The 17,133-nt window shown below is 38.1% G+C and overlaps 2 protein-coding genes across 2 annotated transcripts in view; both read right to left on the bottom strand.

The window, feature by feature from the left end:
- Positions 1-509: 509 nt before the first annotated feature.
- Positions 510-17,133, bottom strand: part of LOC311300252 (sucrase-isomaltase, intestinal-like) — a 65,900-nt gene continuing 49,276 nt past the window's right edge. Inside the window, exon 48 of the mRNA XM_084424419.1 lies at positions 510-684. Coding sequence (XP_084280545.1) covers positions 610-684 — 75 coding nt within the window. The 3' untranslated portion in view covers positions 510-609. The remainder of the gene's footprint in view (positions 685-17,133) is intronic.
- On the bottom strand, positions 5,963-9,753 carry LOC311278769 (uncharacterized protein). The gene is made up of 2 exons (XM_084389796.1): positions 8,367-9,753; positions 5,963-6,300 (listed from the first exon to the last, which is right to left on the bottom strand). The coding sequence occupies exons 1-2, from the start codon at positions 9,590-9,592 to the stop codon at positions 6,099-6,101; spliced, it is 1,428 nt and encodes a 475-aa protein (XP_084245922.1). The 5' UTR covers positions 9,593-9,753; the 3' UTR covers positions 5,963-6,098.

Below are 17,133 nucleotides of genomic sequence, written 5' to 3' on the forward strand. Positions count from 1 at the left end.
GTGAATCCTATCATTTTTAATTTACATATAGAAATTTTTGGCTTCCATGAATGTGAAAAGAAAAAAAATATTTTTTTTTATAAACCATATTTTTCTGTTAGCCAAATATCACAATCATAACTATACATTTTCTAAATACAAACCTCTTTTTTTAAGTGAAACGGAATATTGAATAAAAAAGAAAAAAAACACATTATATATCAGTACAAGCCACTGTAGAGATGCATGTCTATCCTTCACAGCATTGCTTTCATTCTTGTTAAAAATCAATAGATATGCTGTCTTATTTTTTCAAATTGGCTCAACTTGTTTTTATTTTTTATTTGTCTTGACAAGAAGTTTTAGATTACTTGGTACTCATTAGATGAACTAAAGTATTTAAGTTGATATTAACCGGAGTGGATTAGTTGAGTTAACTTAAAAAGTTGAATGCGATAGGTTGCCTTGTTTTTTGTTTTTTTTGCTAGCTCAACTATTGTATTCTAAACCAGAAATAAAGACAAACCACATTCTCTTGACTTTAGATTTACCGCTTTATTACTACATTGGTAAATAAAGGTAAATAATCATGTGATTGCTCTTTCCGTAGACTGGTGTCCGAGTCTAAGCCTAGTTCCAGGTGATTGTGAAAGGCTTTTCAATGGTGTGAGATTGTGATGTTGCATCAAACTGCAACTCCTGAACCTGAGGGAGAGGAAGAGACAGAGTTTATGATGAAGTTTATCAGACAGATAAACTAAATGAAAGAATGAAAGCTAATCTACACACTCATGGTCAGCAGTTACTACACAAATCTGCTTTAAAGGAATAGTTCACCCCAAAATGAAAATGTGCTGGGAATGTACAGGTCCTCTAAGATGTAGATGAGTTTGTTTCTTCATGGGAACAGATTTGGAGAAATGTAGCATTACATTACTTGCTCAGCAATGAATCCTGTTTAATTTATTTTTATTTAACCTTTGATTAACCAGGTAAATCAGTTGAGAATGTTGAAGAATTTCCCTTGTCTCATGTGATAGTCTGAATGCTGTAATGCCCAGCAGAAAATAGGTCACAAGGATAAGGGAATGGAAAAGTACCCAAAAAGTCTGTAAATGCAGGTGCTGGGATGCGCTGGCAGAATTTTTTTTTTTTGAGATATAACAGTTTTTGAGATATTCCACCAATAGAAGAAGGTTTAGGGGAAGATGTTTTTAATGGTGTCAATACACCACAAGGAGTGACAAAGTCAAGAAGAAGAGACAGATATGAGGGTGCCAATTGGGCACCTAGCGATAAGAAAAAATATAAGACATGATGTAATGATATTAGCTCAAAGGGGAAATATGAATAATAATCCATAAGTACCAATTATGATTATTTATTAATATTTGGGTCAGTTAATTCGATTAACTTTGAGGTAAGCCAAATTAATATTACAATCAATTAATCAGTTCCAACGAACTCTTTGATTATTCATTTATTCTAAGAAAAGTGTATCTTTCATGGTCACTGAAAAATAATTATTCCTTAGCATGTACAGCGCTTAGAGCATGTAACAAGATCAAGATCGTAAAAGGGACTTTGTATGCAAGCAGAGAATCAGAAACCAAATGCATAATTGTGCACAAGTTTTATGAACTAAATCACCAACATAACTAAACTAAACAAACATACATACACAGCGACCCCATTGGATTCAATGGAGAAAAGTGAAGTCAATTGCCCCTTCGCAAAGGCCCGCCCCCCTTATTTACTGTTGCTATGCCCGACAAGCTATGCTGCTCTCACGCCACTCCATGTTCTCACGCAGTGAAAAATACATCGCGGAGAAGAGAGGAGACTGACAACACGCTGACAGACAGGACAGACCAGGTTACTTTTCGGTTACTTTTGATATTAAACATATTACACAACGTCTCACCTTTCAAATTTGGTCCTTTTTTAAAATGACAGAGAGTCGCGTGGTTATGACGCAATCGTTAGCCTACTTTTACAAAAAACTGCTTCTATGGGGCTATAACGTAAGATACAAGGTAATAGAGCATTTTAACATTTTCGTGTTGCTTTAATAAATAATGGACAAATGGAGTCTTTAAACGCCTCAGATGTAAAGTTATTCGCTGTCAAAGTGACGCCAAAATGAATGGGAGTCAATGGAATGCTAACAGCAGGTGATGGTCTGCTAATCAATGGCGGCGCCCGGGGAAGCTTCAATATTTTATGAAACCCTGCCCCCCTGCTTCTTTCTTCTTCGGTTTTCTGGCGAGGTCCAGTCCAGGTCTCTTCTTTTATAGTCTGAATTCAGACGTCTTCATCATAATTAATATAAGGCACATGACTGCTATTTCAATATCACGTGTACAACTGCTGGTCCCAGCAAGTGTAGTCCTGCTATTCCTGTACAAGCGGCATAGTCAGCGGCTTGTTCTCCGAAGATACAATAGTTCCTTTGTATTTGTGGACAACGACCCTTGTCACTGCTCTCTCATGTGATTGTCACTGCTCTCTCATGTGATTTGAGAGAGACAGAGATGAACAGCAACCTCTTTATTCAGCAAAATATTTTTAGATGGTTAAATTTGTTAGTAACCAAGTCAGCTCGTCGGCTGCATCTCGAGTTACAGATTTCTTATTGTGACCCTTTCTGCGTTGACGTCGAGTTGGAGGTGCAAATGAAGCGAAGGAAGTGCCACTCTCAGGTGGAGGTCCCTCAACTCCCAAAACACTTTCTAAGTTCATTATTCATTATATTATACTTTGGAAAAATACAAATAACATGTTCCACTGATTCCTCTAATCCACAATACTCACATAATTCTGTTGGATGTTTATTTATTATTTGTAAGGTTTTATTCAGCATAGTATGCCCAACCCTTAATCTTGTTAAAATATTTTTCTCTTTGGTGCTTCTTTTAGTTATCCTCAGTCCCAGCTAACACAGATACATGACTATTACATAACTGCAACGTAATCTGCTGTGACCAAACTTTCGTCGTAATCGGAAAAGTGAAATTCCTGGATCCGTTGCCACGACGTAACTTTGTAACGTTGTCAGCAGTTAGTAACAGAGACGTTGTGGCAACGTTGTGGATCGACAGTCGTGTGTTGGTAACCAGTTGGTCATTTTAGTTTTTAATAATATGGGTGGACATGCAGTGGTCTAATTTAACTTGTCCTCATTGGCCCAAAACTATTTTAGAGACGTTTTTAGCGACATAGGAACGATACAGACTTACATTTTTTTTAATTTAGTTCATTTACTATAGACATTTGCTTTGCTGTTTTCCACCCCCTCTTTCCCCAAAGGCCATTTGGAGTTCCTAAAGGCACAGAGAGGCTGATAGCAATCAAGGCCTGTAGGCCAAGATGTGTGTGTACTTTGGGGGTCGATGAATTGTCTCACATTTAGTACGGTGAGGGAAGTTGTAATCGAATGTCACACATTTGGCTTTCAGTCACATGGTCAGGGAAAGGGATGAAGGAAGATTGAAACTGTTTCTCTGTCTCTTTGGCGCTCTGGCTCTCATTCTCTGGGTCCCTTTGTGATCGTTAGATTTAATCACCAGTTGATCAGAACAAAAGTGGCTGACATGTTACTTGTTCAGATGACATTTTCCTTCTTATTTTGCATTTAATTCCTGGAGGTCGTATCTGTAATTCTGAAGTACAGTGAATGTCCACACTGGTGCATTGACTGACTGCCCACACATACACCTCAAGACATTATTCATCTGTGCTGAGGAGCAGTGCTGATGCACAACGCACGTAAAGATAATTCTGCAAATAACTGCATTAGCAGATTTCAAACAGAGATGGCGACAAAGAGGCGAAACTTACAGACTGCGGTTTATGAAGCGACTATAATATTTTTATGCGCAAAAAATAAACAAAACAAAAACAAAAACTTTTTAAATTAATTTCTTCGCTGTCATTCTCCTACCCAGACATCAGTTGATCAGAACAAAAGTGGCTGACATGTTACTGCTGTTTAAGTTGTTCTACGTCAGAACGCAGACTCAGCATGCATTGTGCTGATCACATGACCAGCGTCGGCCAATGCGTGTGATCCTGTTGGTTCTGACGTAGATCCTCTCTGTGTTTGCCATGATTTCGCAATCGATGAATATTAACTTGTGGGCGTTTCACAGACTATTTATGGGCAACTATGGGCATGACATGAAGCCGCAAAAGCTGCGCTACATTTAGAATTAGAGCTTAGATCGGGCCCAACAAATCAAGCCCGTCCCTACCCGAGCCCGAGCCCGAGCCCATTGTGTCCGAATCCAGCCTGGCCCGACATAGTTCACTGTAATTATGAGCCCGAGCCCGACTTAAACCCGACCATTTTTAATATGTGGGCCGTTATAACCAGGGGCGGCGCCAGAATTTTTTTTAACGCAGGTGCTGCTGTGCTAGATAATGTAGGCTACAGGGGGGAGCTGCGCAGTTATATATATTATACTATTAATAAATGAGCAAAAATTGGCCACTCAATATTAAATATTCAATTATTTTAATTATCACAATTAAAGTTTTAATTTTATTAAATTGAACAAGCACAACATTCAGCATTCAATCAAATATTCTTAAAGATTAATTATTATTAATAATGTTACTTCAACATATTGTTATTTCAACATAATATGTATGTGAGCAACAAGCAAGATGTGCATTTGTAAATTCGGTGACAGCGCGAGTTTCAAATGGTGTAAGTGACCGCGGCGCACCGGCGACTCCATGTCATGATTATTTGTCTGCTAAATTGCTTTAGCCAATTGGTTGATGAAAAATGTATTAAAATTAAAATACAATTTGTACTAAATGAAATTCACTTTAAAGAAAATCTTTCTTCAAAACAAAACTTAAACTTGAAACTAAATGTGCTTATTCAATGGCTAAAACAGGTATGCTAGACTCTCTTTTTGAACAAATTGCAGCACATTCATTTAATTCTGAATTTTGCACATGTAAGTTGAAAGGCATTTGTTTGTGCATAGTAAAACATATCTGTAACATTTATCACGTTCATAATTGTGCGTGCATTTATTAATTATTATCTCAATGAATAATGTGACAAGGAAGATGCATGTTTATACAGAAATAATTGAATGGATCGGAAAAGAAACAAAAGACGACATCGAGGCCTGAGGCTGACTAATTTCTGTCATGGCAAGACTGCTTCATGTGTCTGTTCATCGTCGAAGTCCCCGTTTTTTTGCTGTCATAGGCGAGCAGCGTGCCGCATTTAATGCACGTTACAAAGCCAACACATATGTTGTCACTCCCCACGACTAGTTTAAAATGTTTCTATACCTCCGATTTTCCTCCAAACTTCCTCCAAGTTAATTCTCCTGTTTTAATTTTTTTCTTTGCTTCTTCAAGTACTTAAGCTACAGAATAGTACAGCACGCACAGAGACTGCGAGTGCGAGTGCATGGACGAGACTGCGCAAGTGCGCATGACACGTGACGTGCTTTATCAAGGGCCCGACCCGGCCCTGAGGACAGTGGCGGGAAATATCGCCCGGCCCGCGGGTCGGGTCAGGTCGAGTCCGGGCTCGGGCTCGGGCTGAAAATCTAAGCTCTATTTAGAAATGATTGTGCAGCGTTTTAATTGGAAAGTTAGTTTGCATATTTATATAAACAATAACCATTGGGGAGCGTTCTATAGTTGGTAACTATTTCTATGTTAATATTAAAAATGTCTATGTTGTTAAAAATAACTATCCTGCAACCTTCTGGGAACATTATATTATTGTTGCAAAAAAATAAAAAGAGCATTCCTAGAATAATATTATTTAGTTCCCAAAACAATAAAAAGACAGGAACCCCAAAACTAATGTTAGGGGAACATTCTGTGTTTGCTGGGAAGCCCCTGAAGCAAACGTAATACTTGGCTTTCAGAACTGAAAATTATGGAATTATTCCTGAAGCAAGAAGAATCAGCAGACAATAAAACTGGACAATAACAGCAAGCTGTTGATAAAATTATAATGAGTTTAATCAATCATAACTTGAAGTACAAACATTTATAAAAATTAAAACTAATGAGACTGATCTCTGAAAAACAATGACCGAGTTAAAATTAATCTCAGATTCATGTCTCTGTTGAAAGTGTTACGGCCTCTTCTTCAGCTCCTGAACATGAAAGTGTTTTTTTCCGGTGTAATTTTTCTGGTGCTCTTCTTCTGAATGAGAAGGCAGAAGTGATTTCAGAACGAAGGCCCGAGTGAAACTCTTCCCGCATTGATTTTTTGCAGGTTCTGGATCACTGGCGTTCTCTCCGTCCTCTCCTTCCAGATGCTTTCTGGCAGTTCTGCTAAAAACAAACAAGTTTAATTTCTTACAGACATGATGAGAGAGGAATAATCAATATTTCAGACACTGAACTAAGTACTAAGGCTAATTACGTTGAAAAAAAAAATAGTGACCATGATCATATAATTTAAGATTCTCAGGTTTTGTCAAAGCCACAACAACACACAAACAAAACAAATTTAAAATACCTAGTAATGCAACAACTAACTGATGAAATTGCTGCAGGAAAAGTGCTTCATATTCAGCGCTTCAAATAAACTCTTAAGCATACAGTTTAACACATCATACAGATGCATGTGTTGTTTACTCTGATGTGGTATTCCCTTTTGTGTAACTTATTAACATTTATTTAACCAGGCAAATCACTGAAGAACAAGCTCTTATTTTCACCAACAGCTTGACAGGAGAGTTAAAATCTCCTGAAAGACATTCAAACATACATTACAAAACACTCACACACACACACACACACACACACATTCACATTCATTTAAAACATTTACAAGCTGTGATAAAAAAACACTCCATAGTAGTTTTATTAAATACAGAGAATGAAATAAATGATTGTAATTTCAATGACTTTTGAGGCACATTCTTATATTTAATGGTTATATCTTTATCAGTAAATGTTAGAAAGTCATGTGTGTATTTCCATTTTCCTTCAATGCTTGTCCCGAGAGCGAGTGAGTCTCTGTTCAACTTTACAGAACGAGCTCCAGGACCTCAAGTTGACGAAGAGCAATAATTCTGACTAAAATACACATTTGTTTATTCTACATTAATCTACATTGTTCATAGAAGATTAACATGAAGGATTTAAAACCTACATTTAACATCTATGAAAACAGAAACTGTAACTAATGTGTCATATAAACAGAGATGAGATCTAAAACATTATCAATAATTCTAATGACATGCCAGATGAGATGGACTTGGTAATTGCGATGATGTATTCGTAGTTTTGTTTTACTTTTCTGAAAATACATACATATATGTGACCCTGGATCACAAAACCAGTCTTATGTTGCACGGGTATATTTGTGGCAATAGCCAACAAAACTTTGTATGGGTCAAAATTATAGATTTTTCTTTTATGCCAAAAACCATTAGGATATTAAGTATGGATCATGTTCCATGAAGATATTTTGTAAATTTCCCACCTTAAATATATAAAACATTTATTTTTGTGAATGGATGCAGCACTATCGCCAATAGAAATGAACAACTTTAAAGGCGATTTTCTCAATATTTCGATTTTTCTGTACCCTCAGATTCCAGATATTCAAATAATTGTATCTCGGCCAAATATTGTCCTATCCTAACAAACCATACATCAATGGAAAGATTATGTATTCAGCTTTCAGATGATGTATAAATCTCAATTTAAAAAAAAAAAATTACACATAAGACTGGTTTTGTGGTCCAGGGTCACAATACAGTGAATATTCCAGTATATTCCATTCTCTTTACTCTTCAGTATAACACATAAATCTTTTAAAACTGTTTTAATCTTCGTTCTACTGGTTATAGTGCAGATTTAAAAATGTTAAATAAATACGTTGGTTTGCCAAGTATAAGTTTTCCTACATCCAAAAAAATAAATAATCATTTTTACCGTTTTAGCAGACCGTTTTTACAAGGAGGACAGAGCAGTGTAGAATAATGGTTAAATATGTGAAAAATAATGCGAATTTTTAAAAACGAAGCATGAACACAGTTACAGTACACCTCACAAACACAATCAAGCCTTCAAAAAAAGGTTTTACCACCCCTTTAAAAAAGGTTGCAAAATGTGACCATTGCAGTCTAGAGCCCTGTATAGTGCTTTATTTCTGCTTTACATGAGCGCCAATTTGTGTTTTTTGCATTGATCTAAACTAATAGACAAATGAGATATTCCTGTTGGTTGAACACGAGTTAATCGATACCAATCAATCGACAAAGTGTCCTGTGCTCACCACACACACCGGCTATAGGTGGAGAGGAGAGATTTGGCTATAGGGAGATGTGTGTCTAACTTACACAGAAGAGACTTTGTTGCTCAGCACATTAAAATAAACTGCTTACCATGATCTCAGACTGCGGTGATCTGGTTTCTCCACTGCATGGATCTTCATGTGTCGCTTCAGTGGAGTTTTAAAAGAGAAAATCTTTCCACACTGATCACACGTGTGCGGCTTCTCTCTGCTGTGGATCTTCTCATGTATTTTCAGAGATGATGATCGACTGAATCTCTTGTCACAGTGTGAACACTTGTGCGGCTTCTCTCCAGTGTGGATCCTCTCATGTGATTTCAGATTTGCTGACACACTGAATCGCTTGTCACAGTGTGAACACTTGTAAGGTTTTTCTCCAGTGTGGATCCTCTCATGTGTTTTCAGATTTCCTGATCGAGTGAATCTCTTGTCACAGTGTGAACACTTGTAAGGTTTTTCTCCAGTGTGAATTATCTCATGTCGTTTTAAACATTGCGCTGTAATAAAAGTCTTCTCACACTCAAAGCACATGTACTCTCTCACACCAGTGTGTATTTTCTGATGTTTATGTAAATTACAGCGCAGTGAAAAACTCTTTCCACACACAGAACATGAATGCGGCTTCTCCTTCATATGGACTGTCAGGTGTTTCTTCAGGTCTGATGCATAGATAAATGTTTTCCCACATTGATCACAAGGGAACGGCTTCTCTCCAGTGTGGATCTTCATGTGTTCTTTATGGTGTAAAGATCGACTGAAACTTTTCCCACATTGATCACACTTAAACGGCTTCTCTCCTGTATGAACTCTCATGTGAACATCAAGAGTATCTTTGCTTGAGAAACTCTTCCCACATTGATCACAGGAGAACGGCTTCTCTCCTGTGTGGATCCTCATGTGTCGCTTCAGGTGACTTTTAAAATAGAAACTCTTTCCACACTGATCACATATGTGCGGCTTCTCTCCAGTGTGGATCCTCTCATGTGTTTTCAGTTGTGTTGAGTGACTGAATCTCTTGTCACAGTGTGAACACTTGTAAGGTTTTTCTCCAGTGTGAATTCTCTGGTGCAGTTTTAAACCGTCCGCTGTAGTAAAAGTCTTCTCACACTCAAAGCACATGTACTCTCTCACACCAGTGTGAATTTTCTCATGTCTATGTAAATATTGCAGCAGTGAAAAACTCTTTCCACACACAGAACATGAATGCGGCTTCTCCTTCGTATGAACTGTCAGGTGTGACTTCAGGTGTGATGACCTAAGAAATGTTTTGCCGCATTGATCACATGTGAACGGCTTCTCTCCGGTGTGGATCCTCATGTGACACGCAAGATTTTGTTTACATGAGAATCTCTTTTTACAGTGATCACATGAGAACGGCTTCTCTCCAGTGTGGATCCTCTCATGTGTTTTCAGAGATGATGAGTGACTGAATCTCTTGTCACAGTGTGAACACTTGTAAGGTTTTTCTCCAGTGTGAATTCTCTGGTGCAGTTTTAAACCGTCCGCTGTAGTAAAAGTCTTCTCACACTCAAAGCACATGTACTCTCTCACACCAGTGTGAATTTTCTCATGTCTATGTAAATATTGCAGCAGTGAAAAACTCTTTCCACACACAGAACATGAATGCGGCTTCTCCTTCGTATGAACTGTCAGGTGTGACTTCAGGTGTGATGACCTAAGAAATGTTTTGCCGCATTGATCACATGTGAACGGCTTCTCTCCGGTGTGGATCCTCATGTGACACGCAAGATTTTGTTTACATGAGAATCTCTTTTCACAGTGATCACATGAGAACGGCTTCTCTCCAGTGTGGATCCTCATGTGTAATTTATGGTGTGAAGATCGACTGAAATCTTTCCCACATTGATCACACTTAAATGGCTTCTCTCCTGTATGAACTCTCATGTGAATCTCAAGATAATGTTTGCGTGTGAAACTCTTTCCACACTGAGTGCAGGTGAAAGATTTCTTGGCTCTTCTTTTCTTTAAAAAAATATTTTTAGTCTTTGAGCGACTCAACGGTTTTTCTCCAGGTTTGACATGATGTTCCTCCTCCACTTCACTCAGTTCTTCACTCTCCTCCTTCACTTCCATCAGGTCTGACATGAAAGAAAAATTTATTAAATAAAATTTTCAGTACATCAAAATAATTCAAAGAGAGAAATATAAAGTGAAAGGACATGAAAGTGGGCCCTGGTGTAACGGTAGAAAGTAGACAATTGCTATAAAATATTATGATTATTTGATGCCTTTTATAAATTTATTATTTGTCCTTGAAAACTTTCCATGAATGAGGTAAATTTATCTTCCAATTATTATTTTTAAAACATTATTGACACAAATCCCTAGTTACCGTCTGTAGAAATTTCACATGCTCGAAGTGTCAATGTTACTGTAAGAAGAATCATGATATTTGACAAATACAACTTTATCAGTAACTTGGTGTTTACTATGTTTATTCCTAAAAAATAATTTTGTAAACTATGTTGAAAATGGCTATTGAACCAGATATAAAATAAATGTGAAATAAAACAGATAAAATAGTATTTAGCTTGATCTGTTGTTGACAATCAATATAAAAATGTCTCAAACCTCCCTTTACTGACCATTTGTTGAAGAAAAAACCTAGAACATTCTGACCATTTCATAGTTGAACTGTTTATCTAAATGTAATGAAGTGCTTGAATGTTTCTAACATGAATGTTCTTCAGCATCATGAATGAATGAAGAATAAACACCAACCTCTTTGTTCTTCAGGATCTTCAGTGTGTTTCATTCTGCAGGGTTCTGGATCACTCATGTTCTCACTGTCCTCTTTAATAAACTCAGTCTTTGCAGATTTCAGCTCTTCCTGATGCTCTGATGCTCGTCTTCACTTGTAGCTGATGGGAATTTACAGCATGTATTAGGGAATTACAGTGGGAGGAGCTTCACTGACCATGTGATGGATGTGGGAGGGGCTTCACTGATAATACAATTGGTGTGGGAGGAGATTCACTGATCTGCCCAAAATCTAAAATATATCAGTTACTGAGTTTGTTTTTATACTAAATGGCACTCTCTCACACACACGCTCATGCTCTCTCTCTCTCTCTCTCTCTCTCTCACACACACATACACCCTCATGCTCTCTCACACACAAACACATACTCACGCTCTCCCTCTCTCTCTCTCACACACATGCGCTCATGCTCTCTCTCAAACACACACACACACACACACACACACAAACCCTCATGCTCTCTCACACACAAACACATATTCATGCTCTCCCTCTCTCACACATTAATGCTCTCTCTGTTTCTCTCTCTCTCTCACACACACACAAACATACGCTCATGCGTTCTCTCTCTCTCTCTCTCTCTCTCTCTCTCTCTCTCACACACACACACACACACACACACACACACACACACACATTTAAAAAAAAAATCTGGCTGTGAATTAGACTCTGCTTCGCTCTGCTCTGACAGTTTCAATAAATAAAATAAATAATTTGTGAAAATACATTGTTTGTTGTGAAGTTATTCCCCCTGCATGAATCCTGCAGAAGACAACTTGCAAAGTCCTGTATAATTGCATATCCACAACAGTTCTGCAGGAACTTTTAATATTATATTTTAAAACCCTGCAGGGATGTAATTCCTGCATGTTTTCCTTCATACAATTCCTGCAGGTATTCCTTGAGGAAAATGAGCTGAAAATCCTATAGGAAATCTGCATAAATTTCCTGCAGGATTCCTGTAGGTTATTTATGTAAGGGACCAGCCAGTAAAGTAAACATAGCTTAGCTAAGCTGGCTATGATTTCAGTAATATAAAATATCCTTGCACCTTATCAACTCTCTGGTAATATTCCATTCACAAAATACGACCAAAAGTACGGTAAAGTTAAATCTTACTTGTGAAAAGTAATTCCCCGAGCCCTATTTGCGATGGTCCGCCGAAATGAGCAGGAATATGTAGTGATGTGAAGCACATATCGGAGCTTGATTCATAACCACGTGATCTGTGACGCCCGAAGCTTCGTTTCCACACACAGTCACGTGACTGCTTCGTGTTCAGACAGATTCAAAAATAGTGCGAACCACTTGCAGGTTCCAGTATTGTGCCTATTATGTGCCATTCACTTTCACACTGAGTTGCTGTTAAGAATATTCTACACTGCACACTCTTCATATCACAGTCCTGCAAAGATGGCAGAATTTACTCACATTCGCTGTCCTGCGGTAATAAATGAGAGCAGTTTTAGACCAAACACATGGTGACTGCGTGTGACCTGGACCGCATCAGTGAATGCTGAGATATTTTACTAAATATATGTATCCTGTCAGAAGAATTGCGCGATAACTTCAATATTTATTTTTCCATCTGAATCATATCAGTGATCTTTTGTGGGGTTTTACGCATGCGCAGTTGTTTTGGGCGTTGAGGGAGGTCCACCTGAGAGTGGCACTTCCTTCGCTTCATTTGCACCTCCAACTCGACGTCAACGCAGAAAGGGTCACAATAAGAAATCTGTAACTAAAGATGCAGCTGACGAACTGTCTTGGTTACTAAAAAGTATAACCATCTAAAAATATTGTTCTGAATAAAGAGGTTGCTGTCTTTCTCAAATCACATGAGAGAGCAGTGACAAGGGTCGTTGTCCACAAATACAAAGGAACTATTGTATCTTCGGAGAACAAGCCGCTGACTAGGCATATGCTTACACAGACATAGCAGGACTACACTTGCTGGGACCAGCAGTTGTACACGTGATATTGAAATAGCAGTAATGTGCCTTATATTAACTATGATGAAGACGGCTGAATTCAGACTATAAAAGAAGAGACCTGGACAGGACTCTTCGCTCTTCCTTGCAATCTCCAGTCCGATACGCCAGCAGTTATCGGATGCAATAAGCTTTAAGCCTAGCTAGTATTTCTCTGTATAGGAGATTACGAAATAAATAATGGACGAGAATTCATCTGCACTTCAGCAGCAGATGTAAGGGCCATTATTCACCTTATTTTCGAACGCGGAAGTAAACATGGGTCCAATTTTGTGCGGCACTTCCGTTTCCTCGCTTCCCTGGGCTAACTAATGATGTCGATCGCGAAGGATTATGCAGAGTTGACAGAAAAACGTTACACATTGCCGTAGCAGATGAATACAACAAAGAGCTAAAGCCCCGCCTCACCCAGTTCGGGTAGCCTACCGGACCTGGTTGAAACACTCATGCATCTAGCTGGCAGAGTGCCAAAACTTCGCCGGCGCCTTGAGCCCCACCATAAACACGGTCAAGCCAACGCTGGACTAATATATATATATATGGAGGAATTTTGTCATGTCAAATGTATTAATAATGCCATCAGAATGCAACCAAAGCACAGGATAGCAATAAGTAGATGGCTGGCTATAAATAATTGTAAATCATACAAAATAAATGCCATGATCATGATCATGCCATGATGACTAGATTTTATACAGAGGTTAATGATTTTGTTTCTCCTTGGAGTTTTTATTGAGACTTCGTAGCCCAGCCACTTTTCTGGTATCGGGTGGTCTTCTGTAGGTCTTGTGTTCACGAAATGAAAATAACAAACATACGGTCGTTTCGGTGGTTTCTTCAAATGTAAAGCTTTTAACCACAGGCGAAGGGATTCCCCAGGCCGGCGACACACTGGCTGCGTGGCGTGTCCGTTTTTACTTCAGCTCCCATGTTAACAGGTTAGAGCTTGCACACCGCCTGCGTGACACACGCGTCTAAAACGCGTGCATGCTAGAAATAGAATCGACGCCTATTTTTCACGCGACACGCAGCGTTTTGGAAGCGCTTCCAGGCAAAATAGAATAGGAAAATATGTTTATATGTCATTTTGACATGGATACATATTAATAAATGATATTTTGATGTTTGAAAGTTTAGGTTTTGACATAAATGCAGATATAAATGTAATTAAAAAAATAAATTATCGATTTTCAAATATTACACCTGTCAATACAGAACGAAATATTCTGTAGCCTATTTTGCCGTCAACACTGCCGACGTTGTCTTTGCTGCTATATGTTTAATATATTTATGTTTAACATGAAGTATAGGCCTTCCACAACTCTCTCCCCATATGTCGAATATATCACCAATGAGGATCATGTCACTAGCAGCAGCAGCGCCGCGTCAGACACGTTTCTGGTGTGCATAGACATGAAAAACGCCACGCAACAGAAACGCCACGCAGCCAGTGTGTCGCCGGTCGTAGGGCGCCTGATGATTAAAATGTCAATGATTTCGATTATTAAAACACTCCTGCTCCAAGTAAATCTTTATTTTGTACCAGTTATTATGACAACCTCTAACTGCACAAACAATCCTGGTCTTCCTCGAAGCCATAACGATGAGTTAGTTGTTACGAACACTTGTTTGATTAACCGCTACGGTGAAAAGTGAGTTAGCTCACCAGTGACCGGAAGTGCCTGACCGGAAGTCTCGCACAAAATACCGTCAACTGGCTGCGTCCGTATTTTCATCAAAAATGGTGAATAGGACGAATAGATTACAATAGAATGAAAGGGGACAAAATTAAAGTTCATTTTGATCCAGGGATGGAAGTAACATACAAACCAACCACAGATTCTAGTATAGAAGTATACTATGGTAAAACGAGAGTGATGTATGATGGTACTGCGATGCCTTATAGAAAGACCTGGTCCTAGCACTCAGAGAAAATTTGACTTTCAGGAAACAAGTCCTGAACTTCAGTACATACCACTGGCAAATTAATTAGTGCATACTATAAATAGTATAATTGTCAGTCCACACAAAAAATAGAGGTGAGGATACAGTCACCGAGGGTGAAGAAACTGAATGGGATGGTGAAGAAAGTGTAGTGTTCCAGTGGGACGAACCCATCCCACAAAGAAATAGAGTTAATTACATAAATTCGAGACCATTATCTCAAGAAAGAAAAAGTAGTAGCTGGGTCAATATCGCTATAAAGTGCCTTTGGTGTCCTCATCAGAATCGCTCAGTCATCATGAACATAATGCAAAATAATGAAATTCTGAGGTTGTATTATAAATGGCCAAACACTTACACAGATACAAGTACAATGATACGTCTCTTGAAATGTGTTTTTCTGATTTTATACCATTTTCTTTGATTGGATGTATGTGATTTAAGCATGTCCCGCACGCTGCTCAGCTAACTTCAGTGAGTGTAAAAAGTGATTGTGAAATATTAATTAATATAAAAACTTTTCAGAAATTCTAAATATACATTTTAAACAGTGCACAGTCAGCTTCAACAGTGAATCACTTTTCTTACTGCTGCACACCATGTGCTCATTAAATTCTAAATTTAGCCAAAAAGTGGCCCCTCCTTCTTCTATATTGGTTAAGGGTTTCTTGAAGGTCCTGTTGTTTATAAAATGTTCCCCCGTTCTAGTTCACCCATTAAAGCATTTGTCCACCCTGTCATGCCAAGTTCCACCCTGTCATTTTGTTGTCCACCCTGTCATGTTCAACTTTTATGATGAAAATAAACTAATTATTTTAACAAGTTAACAAAACCTTGTGTGTGGTTTCTTAATAAACAAATGAGGGCCAGTTAGTATTGTTTTAAAGTTTGAATAAATATCTTTGTTGTTAGATTTTATTTAGAATAGAATGTGCAACTATCGCATATTTTATTGGGCAATACATATTTAAGCAGTAACTTCATTATTATCAAAATACTTTTACCATTAACTAAAATGTTTTGTTGGGAAAGGGACACATTCTCTTTCCTCAGATCTACATTTTAGAATCACTATGCAATGAAAATGCATTTATTCTACTATGAGTTTGTCCATGACAGGGTGGACATATTTTATGGTTTGCTCGTATATTGTCAGCTTGCAGTTAATTTATAAAAAGTGCTGGAGCTTGACCAATATGTATTTCTAACAGCCTAATGTCTCCTTAATACAACACATATGAAGTTAAATGGAAAATCTCAGATTTTTTTGTGGAACTTGTGAAGTCTCAAAGGCACTTTATGGTGATTTTGACCCAGCTATGCTAGGGAACATATAGATCTAGCAGGGAGAAAAACTCTAACAAAACCAGGGCATAATCTGAAAGAGAGAATCAGAAGAGAGGAGCCCGAGTACATGCAGAGGATTTTCCTAGCGGCCACAGGGCCAACTGCTGATGAAATTTTGGATATGCCTAACACTAGCAGAAAGGCTAAGCATGATATGCTAGCAGAACAAAAGGACTCTTGTCAAAAGGCTATATCGTTATTACTCCGTTTGACCCTGTCGGAAAATAGAGGACGGAGTGGTAGGGACCCTGTTATGGGTGATATATTTGAACTCAGAAAACAAGTATTAAAGGAGTCAAATAACCCTATATATAATAGGAGACCTTTACCAGAAACTTCACCAGAAAATGAAGTAGGTAGAGAAGATGACCTGTACTCTGAGGAAGAAAATTAAGGACGAAAGCCCAGAGGGGGTTTAGGCATAAACTTAGCTGAAGTAGCAGCCTCCTCTGTAAAGACAAAGAAACTAAAAGGAAATAGTCCTCAAATCAGGGGGGGCCTATAGGGAACAATGTGACTACTATGAAGAATCTGAATCATGTGAGTCCTCTTCCTCGGAAGAAGAATATGACCCTAGGCCAGCAAGGACAACTAGGGTGAGACCTAAACATAATATAACCGCCACAGAAAGGGGGATGTTTAATGGGATGAAACTAGATTTGAAAGATAACATGAGAAGCTGCCAAAAAATTGTGGAGCTAGAAAAGATACTTAATATCCATGATGAAGATATAGAGCTGATGATTAATCAAACTAGTAGGATTAAATCTAAAAATTGATGATATTTCCCTTCA

Source organism: Rutilus rutilus, assembly GCF_951802725.1.
Source record: "Rutilus rutilus genome assembly, chromosome: 1".
In the NCBI taxonomy this organism is placed as follows: domain Eukaryota; kingdom Metazoa; phylum Chordata; class Actinopteri; order Cypriniformes; family Leuciscidae; genus Rutilus; species Rutilus rutilus.

Excerpts from the sequence above, each read along its gene's own strand:
- LOC311278769 (XM_084389796.1), bottom strand. The coding sequence starts at position 9,592 with ATGAGGATCCACACCGGAGAGAAGCCGTTCACATGTGATCAATGCGGC. Across the intron at positions 6,301-8,366 it reads CACCGCAGTCTGAGATCATG|CAGAACTGCCAGAAAGCATC; the intron begins GTAAGCAGTTTA and ends GTTTGTTTTTAG.